Raw genomic sequence first — 12077 nt, forward strand, 5'->3', positions numbered from 1 at the left:
GACCCCACACAAGATTTATGGTGTTGAAAAGGTCAAAAAAAATATTTCAGGATTTAAAAAAAGAAGGCCCTGGGGGTCCCCGGACCACACTTTGAAAACCCTGCACTAGACCAATGTGGATCACCATGGTAGTAACCTCGCCACACCAGGCTTTCCACCATCTCGGAGGAAACCATGGTAGTAGTCAGGTCCCAAATGACATAAGGCAGAAATGGATTTAGCACATAATTTTATATATAAATATATATATGCAAAATAGAAACATCACATTAAGTAACTTTCCTTCAGTTTCTGAAGGGTTTTTCTTTCCATTTGGGAACCAGACTATGGTCCATCCGTTATCTGGGGACCACCTGGAACCCCTCCAAGGACCAAGAACCACTCGAGTAGTTTATAGTGTTCTAGTTCAACATTTTGTCTGCTTGTTTCATTGTGTCATCATCACTTCCAATTTCACTTGAGTCTTTTTGGAAAAAGATGTGTTGGGTCACTTTTGTACTATTGTCTTAAATTATTGGATACAAAAGCTTTTGTACTTTTATTCAAGTATAATTTTTAAAATACAGGCCTTAATTGTAACAGAGTAGTTCTATATGGTGGTATTGCTAATTTTACTTAGTACTTCTTCCAACACTGCTCTTGGCATTCCTGGTGGACTTATGGAAGTCATACGTGTCCGTAAGTAGTTCCCAAATCTTTTCATGTCAACTTTCTTAAGGACCCACAAATTGATATGCATTCAGCTACAGACCCCTGTCTGAAAAGGTATTGTGCCACAGACCACCAGAAGAGAACCCCTTTAAAAATATATAATCTAGAATTATTGCAAATAATAATATTCTCAAATATCAATGTACAAGCTCACAGAGCAGCACAAAATGATGCGCTGTGAGCTTGTAGATATATATTTGAATAGCCAACATATAAATGGATACAGTGGTTAAAAGGATTGTGATGCTGTTAACTGTGAGGACCCCTGGAAACCCCTTTGAGAACCACTGTTTTACCAGAAAACTGTCCCAAGTTGAACGTGGTCACTACACTTTAAATTTTTACACACATTGCTGATTATAGCCTATCTACAAGCTCACTTGTTTTAACTGTTCACCTTACAGTGACATGATTCTCCTGACTGAACCAGCTTTCCAACCTTGGGGGAAAAAATGTAAACATCACAAAAGGATAAAATAGTTTTATTTATAGTCTCATAGTAAAGGTACGCCTCAACTTGCAAGACAATTGTTGGCAGTATGTACAACATACCTGTAATTTCCATGGAATGGAATAAACAAATATCTATTTCGTACACACTAAATTTACCTCTGCAAGAAGAAAAAACATAAGATATCAAACAAACATTCCCAGGACAGGCAAATAACTCCAGGGAAGGTTTTTTCCTTTGCAGAACTGACAACATTTACAGTATACAGTATGAGTATACAGTGTTTATTACTACTAACACACTGATATGGAGTTGTTTTTTTGTTCCAATAACAAAAATAAAAGGTTTACTATCTTTTTAACTGCATTGTGTAACATTCAGTATCCGTTTGGGGATTTGTTTTTGCTTTTTATACCCACCTTTTGTTTCAAGATAACGAAAATAAAAAACAAAATTAATAGTTGGACTGGTGAAGTGAGAAATATATTAAAACAAAGAGGTCAACATTGTTCGTCCATGTATGTGCGTCCACTGAAGAAAAAAAGAATATCCAAGCCAGACAACAATGTACATGAGATAAGAAATCAATTCAATTGTTTCATTTTAAATATATAGGGATTCTTTTGATTTCACAAACATTTCAAAGACGAGAGGAAAAAAAAAGAAAACTTCAGCCATCTACACTGATTCAGAACGGTTGCATCTTGCATGACATAAATTTTTTTTCTCCAAAGCAACTTCACATTCTTTTCTGGAAAAGTACAAATATTAAAAAGGTAAACTATGTCTAAGGACAATTTTTCCAAAGATCTCCAAGTCTCAAAAACTTTCCAACAAAGTTTGCAGAGGTTGCCCAAAAATGTTTAAACAAACGGGGGGGTTTTGTTGTCGCTGTACTCAGGCTTGATTTATACTCCGCTGCGTGCCAGGGCCGCGCGCCGTAATCACAGACGATCTTTTTTTTAAACATAGCGGATATACAAGCTCACAGCGTGTCATCTCGTGCCGCGAGCTTGTACATCTGCTATTCTTTGGAAAAATCTTGAAAGTGTGAGAACTACTGATTTTAGAAGGCATTTGTAGAATCTGCCTCGGCTCTGAGACGCATTGCCAACATGGATCGGCTTGTTTTCGGTGCGCGACACCCAGGCACGCAACGAAGCATGAATCAGGCTTAAAGCTTTACACACCATGTCATCTCCATGTGTTATATATGAATGGTAACCAGAGAGGGTTTCTTAAAAGCATCAAGTCCTTCAAAACTGCAGAGCTGCCTCACTTGAGGGGGTTGTGTGTGCGTGTGTCTCGGGAGTTGTTGCTGCTGTGTCACGAGAGAAGTGACAGGACTGTTTGGCTGAGAGGAACACAGAAAAAGGTAGACGCGCTTTTTTTAAGTTTAGACATACTGTAGTAGCAGCCCTCTCTCACGCCGTATCTCCACCGGTAGCTCCTGGACTGGCATCAGAAGGCTGGATTGGAGTGAGGAAAGGTAGGAGCGGCGGGGGGAGGGGGCAGGGGGAAAACAACAAAAGAGTCTCTAGTGAGAATGCCGGGGGTCTAGCCTATAGAAGAAAGACACCAAGGATCCGGTCAGTGAAGTCACAACTAAGCATCACCAAGACAGGAAGTGCTTCAGACTCGATGGGGGCCCGTTCGAATGCAAAAAAATGCACCATTGTCACGTTAAATCACACACCGGGGCGGGGGGTGGCTAAATAAACGATACGAAAATGCAAGCATTTCGCATCAAAAACTATTCATATAGTTGATGCTCCCCCTCATTCATACAGGCGGATGCCTTTAAGCTCAGAATAAATCAACCTTGTTCTGAATTAAAAGAATTCATCACCTTATCGCCACCTAATGTGAGAACTATGACAAAAAAAAATTTAGTCAAAGTAAACGGACGAGGAAAATAAATAAATCGCATGCCTCCGGGGCTCCGGTGTACGGACCCAACAGGCTCAGTTGGACGATCCTTCTTGATGGACATAAAATGCCTTTTTTTGGGTCTACATCGCTTGTGAAAAAAGCGTGACAAACTATATTAATGATGTCTGGGCCCCGCAAAACAGCTACAGGCTAAACACGCACACTTCCTTTCTGATTTGGTCGTTGTGACGCCACCGATCCTTGTGTGTCTTTTGGTTCTAGAGTCTAGCTGGGCTCCACGCGCAGCTTCTTCCTGGTGGGCGGCTCCTCAGGCTCCGACTCGGAGCTGGAGTCGGAGCCGCCGTCGAAGGCGGACACGGCGCTGCCCTTGCGGTTGGTGTACAGGCTGCTGTCCGAGGATGCGTAGTTGGCCTGGAGCTGAGTGTTTCCCTTGGCCTTCTCCAGTGCACGGACTGCTTCCACCACAGACAGGAAAGGAAAAGAAACGTAAAGTTACTTGCCGTCAGTCAGAAACCTTCTATCTCTATATTCTAAGTTTGTGTTTCTTTTCTTGTTTTTTCCGTAAATTAACGTCCCTCCTTGATCACATCACAGTGTCACACAAAGGCATCAAAAGTAACAGATCCACAAGCACGTTTCGAGTTTGTAGATCTGCAGATTTTTTTGCGATTTTGTGATTTGCGGTACGGGCCTGAAAAGGTCTAGACTTGAGGGTTTAACCCATTTTGGGCAGGAACCCCTTTGTGTTTGAAGCATTATTGAAAAATAGCAGATCTACAAGCTCATAGCGTGGCACTCTGTGCCTCACTACGAGCTTGTAGATCTGCTATTTTTGAAAATTCATGACAATGTGGTGCAAATCTTTGAATATATGCTTTCACAGAGAAAGTTTACAACTAAAATCTTGGTTTCTGGAAGGTCCTTGGAACAACATATTTTCAGATGGGGGTCGGCGGCCAATTACATATATCTTTGGGCGTCCTTGACATGAAAATGTTTGAGAACGATATAGAAACATGAATCTTTCAGAAAACTGTCAGGATTTAGAAGACATTTGTAGGTCCTCAGGTCTAAATGGGTTAAGCGGTTAAGTATATATTGGTATTCCCCCATGATGACTTACCCTGCTGCTCCAGCAGTGAGTTCTGCTTCTTCAGGTCATCGATGTCCTGCTGGTGGGTGTGGTTTTTTCGCCTCATGTACTGGATGTATTCTGTGGCTTTGTCTAGAATCTGTGCTCGGGACGCCTGTTTGATAGCGCTCTGTCAGCACAGAGTACAAGGATAAGACATGTGGCAAGTGCTACATCACACATACATAGTTATATAAACTCAGCAACAAAAGTTTGGAAACTTCACTTTTATCCATTATTTCCCTACTTTATTAATACCAATTGGTATTGTATTTTCTATCATTTTAATCTTTACAACGAGGTATAGATTGTAAGGATTGGGCTTTTAGGAAATGAGCAACACAGCTAAACATGTGGGTAGCAACTCCAACAAATGCACCAAAATGACAAGTGGTTGGTATTCACCCTTGCTTTGAGTTGCTTAGTGGATTGGATGATTGCTCTCTCCAACAGTAATAAGGAAAATACATACCGGTAACAAATAAATACACACATATTGGCAATTTTTACACTTTACACTACATTAATTTTAGCGTCGGGAAGATCCATACGCAGCCACAACAGCTTGGTATGGTATGGGACAGTATCTGTCTCACAGGCAAGAGAGAACTTGAATTTGTCATGAAGGCAATCTGAATGCAGTGAGATATCGGGGCCAGTGGCGATGCCATATCTTCAGAATCTGGGATCTAACGCCATCTCCTCCAGGATGACAACACGCCCCACAGAGCCAGGATCATCACAGAGTAGCTCCAGAATTTGGGAGTGGAGAGGATGGAATGGCCTGCCGTGAGACCCGACCTGAAAATTGTGGGATCAGCTTGGGCTATACGTGCTAGAGTGACCAACAGAACCACGTTGGCTGACAAATGTCAGCCTGACATGCAACAAAACCTGTTTGAGGAATGGGCTGCCATCCCACAGCAAAATGTTGGCTAGGTTGGTTGACCAGCATGGTGCCAAGCTGTTGCAGCTGCTTTTGGATCTTCCACCCGAGTGTAAAATTAATAAAGTGAAAAAATGGCCAATATGTGTTGTTTTTAACCTTTTTTCCTTATTACTGTGGGAGAGAGCAATCATCCAATCCACTAAGCAACTCAAAGCAAGGGTACCAACAACTTGCCATTTTGTATTTTTGTGGAGGCGCTACCCACATGTTTAGCTGTGTTGCTCATTCCACGAATGCCTCGTTGTAAACACCTCGTTGTACGTGAGGAGTATGAGGAGTAGGCCTAAACACAGTTGGAGACGGAGGGCATATTTTACACAGCACAAAGATGTCCCGTTACCGTGGATAGACGTGGTCGTATAAGGAGACCAAAGCCCTCACCGAAATATGGTCAGACGAGAACATTAAGTCTGTCTATCTGTCTATGGACAGTGTGTGGGGACTTAATTCATCTCGTTTAAATTAAATAAATGAAAGATTGAACACAAAAAAAACTGATGAAAATGGGTACCTCACCTCTCTCACTTTCTCCCCCTGTAAGGCAGGCACGGAGTCTCGTAAACTGTGAAAGCTGTCTTTAATGTGGTCCCTGCGTTTGCGCTCCAACGCATTGTGATGTGCTCTTTTGTCCGCCTGCAAACACACAAATCAAATGGTTATTTTTAAAACATCTCCTTTTCTTGCATGTAAGACAAAACCATCAAATTTCATGATGCAAATTGCAGTCAATAAAACCCTGATCAAACTCAGTATTGGGACCACAGCGGCACCATGGGAGCCACTCCACTCAGATTGAGTTCCATTTAAGAATTGTACTTTTGCCATATAATTAGCTGTTGACGTTTCTTCTCAATACGCAAATGATTCTGTGAAATAAACAACTTCCTTGGGGTTTTACACATTGTAAATGGCACCATTCATTCTAGTGTAACGGCATATGAAGGACACCACCCTTTACTCAACTCAGAAGCACATAATAGACATTTTGGAGCCTTTGGTGCAAAAAACATTTTACACAAAAATAACAATTTACAACAACTAAACGTCATGTTCATGGTCAAATCCTGCACGTCCCAAACTCCCAATTCACAATTTGAAAGGATTGCAGAGGTCTACAGAGTAATTACCTGAGAACCAGCCCTCCATTACTCAATTGGATCCGAAAATAATCAGATTCAGCCTAATACAATAATAATCTAAATACCGGTAAGTGGTTCTTAGAGAGGGTTGGTCACTTTGGGTCCTTGAAGGGGTTAGAGGTGGTCCCCAGCAAAATGTGTTACTTTAGCTTAATATTGTGCACAAAGATGCTTACACACACCAAAGTCCTTGTCGCGGTGCCGGCCCACGGGATAAAACTGAAGAGGGAATCTTGAAAAAACAACAATGTGGCTGCACACGCTAATAGCCAAAGTGCCAATATTTTATTAGGACGCAGCAGATTAAGACATCATGAATCCAACTTTTAGGTGGTTAATGGTGAAGGCTTAACCACCGAAACGTTGGATTCATGATGATTGTAGATATTTTGAATATTTGTGATAGATTATTTTGAACACCACAAATCTTAGAAGGGGGTCCCTGGCACAAGTAATTTTCAGGCCGTGGCCAAACTGGCCATACACACATCTAAATGTCATATTGTCCGTCGGGTGGAAAAGTGTGTTACTTTATTCAGGATTCAAATTAAAAAGTAGCAGATCTACAAGCTCAAAACGTCACGCACCACGTTTCCAGCTTGCAGATCTGCTACTTCCGTGTGCCGCTGTGTGTAGTATGATCAAGTAGGGCATTCATTTGCAGGGGTGGGGTGGGGGGATAATATGGAGAAAAGATGTTTCTGGCTGACAGTGACGATATCTTTACCCATGTAGGAAACATGTTATGATGACAGACTAGTAGGCCAATATGTGCCAGCAGAGTAACACATCACAGCTGATCTAAAGCTGGGGAACCAGCTTAGCCTAATGGGGGAGGGGAAGCCCTTCCCATTGCTATGGCAAGAACCATGCATAGGCTACAGTACTGCATCAACAATCAGACATGGCTTCAAATTAATGTTATATAAATAATGTATAAACTTAGTCATTGAAAAACACATTGTAGATTAGGCTAAATCTTTTTTCTAACTAATATGCGATTGTCCTATGAATACATAGCAAATCCCCCTTGTATATCAAGTGAGTACAAGCAGTTAAGATTTCTTACAGGCACAAACGCACACTCTACAGGGGAACTTGTTAGCCTAAAACCCCAAAGTCTCACTGTTTGCGTTGGCTAATTGACAAAACATGGAAGCACGACAACAACAGTTCTGTTCCACTACCCATAATCTGTTCTCGTACGGTTACATAAGAGAATGCAAGCTGGCTGCTGGCAGCAACATGGCTACATGTAGTTATAACACACAAGCTAGTATGACATCTAAAGAGATCATATTGAAACAAAATGGGACATATTTGTTTTACACTGCTAGTTGTCAGCTAAATATAGCCAGGGACAGGGACACGCTTGCTTGGGTTTATGGGATGGGATTACGGTACCCTTTCGTGGATAGTATTTACCACACTTCCCCATATGCATGTCTTTAAAAAAGCAGAACTTCCAGTTCCAAAGTAAAAGATAATGCAAAATCGGTGTGTACTGTGTGTGTAGCTATTCATTAGCTATACAACACTATATCCTGCATGACATACAGGCTTTGCTGCTGCTGTACGTTACACCCACCACCACCATCATCATCATCACACGAGCTCAGCTGACCTTATTTTCAATGCAGTGTGTTTATGGTCGTGGCAACACAATCAACAACAACAATCCACGTCACGTCTAGAATGTCATTTTCTAGCGGCCTGAACAAAATGTCAACCAGATTGAAATAATGATCTACTCAGGCCAGGGGTTTGGTGTTGGTTGGTGGGGGATGACATTCAACTAAAGGCCGTTTCAACTCTAAAATGATCAAGGGCTTGCTTATGTAATGTTATGGGGGCAACGCTGGGTCTTCTGCTTCGAGGCTGCATGGCCCCAAGAACAACAACAAGTGGCGATGCCACGCGTTGTTAGCTTGTAGATCTGTTATCATCATTATTTTACAACAACACGATTACTGATCCACTGGACTGAGCTGTGCCTTTGCTCTGACGTGATCACATCAGATCTACAAATGTATGGCCTGTTTTTCTTTCTATTTTTACCGAATCAAGACCAGTAGGCTTAACATGACCGTTTACTGACAAACATACTGGGCTGGGCCGTAAAAGGGGAAAAAAGGGTTTATTTTTCTCCCACCCCCCATCTGCTCTTCTCGATTCCGTCGCAACGTTAGCCAACCTTTAGCCTATCTTGGCTAACGGGCCAGAATACAAAAAACACCAAGGATTCACAAGTGACGTCACGGGCCAACATCGACTAGCAGGAAATAAACGGGGCCTCCTCTGGACCGCCACGTTTTTGTTATTGTTATTCTGCTGCCTGCAATGCCCTGCATACATATTTGTACTATTATATTTTTAAACACGTTATAAAACATATTTAGAACGAATTATTTGGCGATCTGTCAAATAGCCATACTTTGTATTTTGTTTATTTTAAGCTCTATTTTGTCATTTTATATATCAACTTGGATTGCTATTATTTAGTGCACTTAATATGTATTGTAGACTATGATGTTCTTCATAAATACATTAAAGACAATAACGCCTGGGAGCGCCACCATTGTGGAATTAAAAGGCATAATGTAAAGAAGACACAAGAGTTATCAAATCAAGTTAATAAAAAAGGGGGACACTGATTGGAACTCGTGGAAATAAAAACGTCTGGGTTTCCGAGGCTACTGCTCAGAATTGTATTGAAAGGATAGCCTTTAAGCATCTCACTTTAGAGGGGGTCCCGTACACAGGGAAAAACATTACATACATTAATTGGGATACTGATTGGGAGACAACCATAGGGAGACAACGCTAACACTTCCCACTCGCCTGTGGCGTCATCGACCCACCCTTGCTACCTTCGTCCGAGTTAGCAGAGAGGGTCAGCTAGGGTAACGTTAAGAGCAGAAATGTGAAAAACACGTTAGGAGGGTTTTAGCTTCTCCCACTAGCTGAGACGGACGAGCCTTTTTCTAGGAGCTTAAACACACGCACAAACACTCACACACAAACACCAACCAAACACTTACATCACTGTCGACTTCGATGTCATCGTTGTCGCTCATTCTTCGGTGGAGGAGGACGAGGAAAAGAAAAACAAAAACAAACAAACGGCTGTCTCGAAAATAAAAAGGGGAATGCAGCAGCAACTAACACGCCAATAATAAAAAGCTATGGGAGCATGAATCTGGCTGCTACTACAGCAGAGACATCATCATTATGACGACGAGCCAAGGATCCTCTACACGTGATTCGCCTACACACATGGACGGGAAAACACAAATGGCGCAGGCGCGGCGACCGCGTGGCTCCCTGGGTAGTGGAGTCCTTCATTGCAGTGTTGCCAGGTTGCGTGAGAGAAATAAGCAGCCATGTCAATCTTGAAAAAAAAGAAGACAAATACGGTATAATAATTATGGATGTCTGCAGCGTTGCCATGTCTGCTTATTTTAAGCGGCTTGTTTTCCCTGTATTTATAGTTGTGTAATTGGGGGCTTGTTTTTAAAGTTATTTGGGCATACAAAATAAAAAAAATATATATTCAATTGTTTAAAACTTATCAAACACTTTTTTTCTTTTTCTTTTCAAGATAATTTTGAAAATAGCAGATCTAGGCTACAAGCTTTTGTGTTGGTAATGTGTTGTGATCTTGTAGATTGGCTATTTTCGAATAGCCAATGTATATAGTTAAAAAATGCTTCTTTTGGGCTTGTTTCCATAGAACCAGCTGCTAATATTCCTCTAACAAAACCTGGCAACAGTTATGATGATGATCTGCAGGAGCAGTGGTTCAGAACTTCAGCCCTTTGAATCACTTTAATAAAGCCTCTACTCTATTCTCATGACCTGACTTATAACCGTACTCGTTCATGGGCTGTTTTTGTCCAATCTACACATAATCTCTTGGGACGCAGGGGTTCAAGTTCACTTTCAAGTTAATTTCTATTTTGGTCAAATGTTCGCCTTATTTATGCCGAATGTTGGCCTATCACGTGGTTAAGCCTGCAGATCATGGGGCTGCCTGCATGCTGTTTGCTGTGGTGTTCAGCCAGACATCACGGTATAGTGTCAGCAGCAACAATAACCTCTTTGCAGCTATCTATGATTATGAGGCCAGATGGTGGCTCAGTTTCAGCATCCCTCCCCCCACATCAATGCATGCCCCACTCGCCATTCTATATAGGGTATAGATAGATAGACTACCCCAGTGTCAAGAATCAAGCACTTTGCCCATTCCTGAGTGTAGCCTATAGGCCTACAAAATCACTGCTGCAACATACACTAGCATGATTCATGCTTCATGAGCAGGGTTCATCAATATATGATATGTCCAACATGTATACACAGACAAATGTGTCAGTGGCAAAGACTCGGCCTTGGCCTTTCTTCTGTTTTACACACCATGTTCTTATTTTGATCATACTAGGTTTACAAGTGAGTGTGCAAATGCATCCTCACACCTTGCATACACGGTAAGCAGCACAAATTTTGGCTTCAGTAGGACTGGTGTCACTGCCAGTATCCATCTGCACGTAGCTCTGGTCCATAGCTCCCTCTAATGCCATCATTAGAGCTATGCTACTCGCATGAAATGCAGACCAGTCTCTCGACTGGAGTGGGGAAAAAATAATGTTTTCGCTAATCACCAATACAAAGGCGGCTTGTGTTATTAGAAAGCCTACTTTCCTTGGTGGACGCACTCTGAGCCCCCGCCACACGTAAAAAATTTACTTTTTGGCCAGAAAGGGATTTGTTTTTCATCGGAAGAAAAATACTTTGTTACTCCACTGCGCCCTCTACCAATATTGCTAAGAGAAAACCCCATATATTTTTCCTTCCGGTGGGAAAAAAATCCCTTTTTGGCCAAAAAGTGTAGGCCTATATTTTATGTGTGGTGTGGGGGCTCAGAGTGCGTCCACCGCGGAAAGTAGGCTTTCTAATAACATACAAGCCGCCTTTGTATTGGTGGGTGGCGAAAACGTTCTTATTATTTTCACTAAAGTCGAGAGACTGGACTGCATTTCATGCGAGCGCAGGAAGATGAGAGTAGCATAACTTTAATGAAGGCATAGAGCTATGGACCATATAGCTATTATAGCTAATCCGCACGCAACAGTGCCTCAACCACCATTGAAGCAGAATAGGGTAATATTTGTTCAAAGCAAACGTTTAGTTTCAGCTCCAAAAATTCAACAAATTCCTTAAGAAGATCTGCAAAGACTAAAACTAAGCTAAAAACTAGTAATTTCCAATACAAACATGTTTCCTACTACTATTTATACACTCGTAAACCTAAGTAAATTTTATATTGATCACATACATTATGTAGCCGCACGCATGCATGCAACGTTATTAAAATACCATTCCCCCTGGGGGGAAAAATCACCATTACACCATTGCCTGTGGCAGGGTGTGGATTGATGATTGGTGTTGCCATCAGCTGCTCCCTCTAAACATCTGTAGACAGTTGTCACAAAGTAATTGCCTGGCATTGAATTCACTCACAACTTCACAAGTTCCTCCACATTGATCACGTGGGATTCACTCACAAGTTCCTTCACGGTGGAGGAACTTGTGAGTGAATCCCAGGTGATCAGTCTGGCAATGCCACTGGCAGTCCTCCTCACTCATCAGCCTCTTTGTTCCAATGCTGAATGACTCTGGAAACTGGTTTTCCCTGTTTCAGTTCTGCAGGCAGCAGTAGAGTGGAGCAGTGGTCAGCCTTTCCAAAAGCAGGGCGGGTGAGGGGTTTGGTTTTATAGTCTCTCTGAATAGACTGAAACAGTTATC

The 12077-nt window shown here is 41.9% G+C and overlaps 1 protein-coding gene across 4 annotated transcripts; it reads right to left on the reverse strand.

The window, feature by feature from the left end:
* Positions 1-1177: 1177 nt before the first annotated feature.
* Positions 1178-9538, reverse strand: LOC308329095 (protein max-like). Of its 4 annotated transcripts, none has more exons than XM_080783295.1 (4): positions 9317-9538; positions 5653-5769; positions 4179-4317; positions 1178-3510 (listed from the first exon to the last, which is right to left on the reverse strand). In XM_080783295.1, exons 1-4 carry the CDS (start codon positions 9350-9352, stop codon positions 3320-3322), a joined length of 483 nt encoding a protein of 160 aa, XP_080639421.1. In that variant the 5' UTR covers positions 9353-9538; the 3' UTR covers positions 1178-3319. The 4 variants fall into 4 exon arrangements, with proteins under 4 accessions (XP_080639421.1, XP_080639423.1, XP_080639422.1 ...); XM_080783297.1 differs by having other exon boundaries at positions 4179-4302; positions 9317-9537; XM_080783296.1 differs by having other exon boundaries at positions 1178-3507; positions 9317-9532.
* Between the last annotated feature and the right edge of the window lie 2539 nt (positions 9539-12077).

Source organism: Protomyctophum bolini, assembly GCF_963924005.1.
Source record: "Protomyctophum bolini genome assembly, chromosome: 15".
Classification (NCBI taxonomy): domain Eukaryota; kingdom Metazoa; phylum Chordata; class Actinopteri; order Myctophiformes; family Myctophidae; genus Protomyctophum; species Protomyctophum bolini.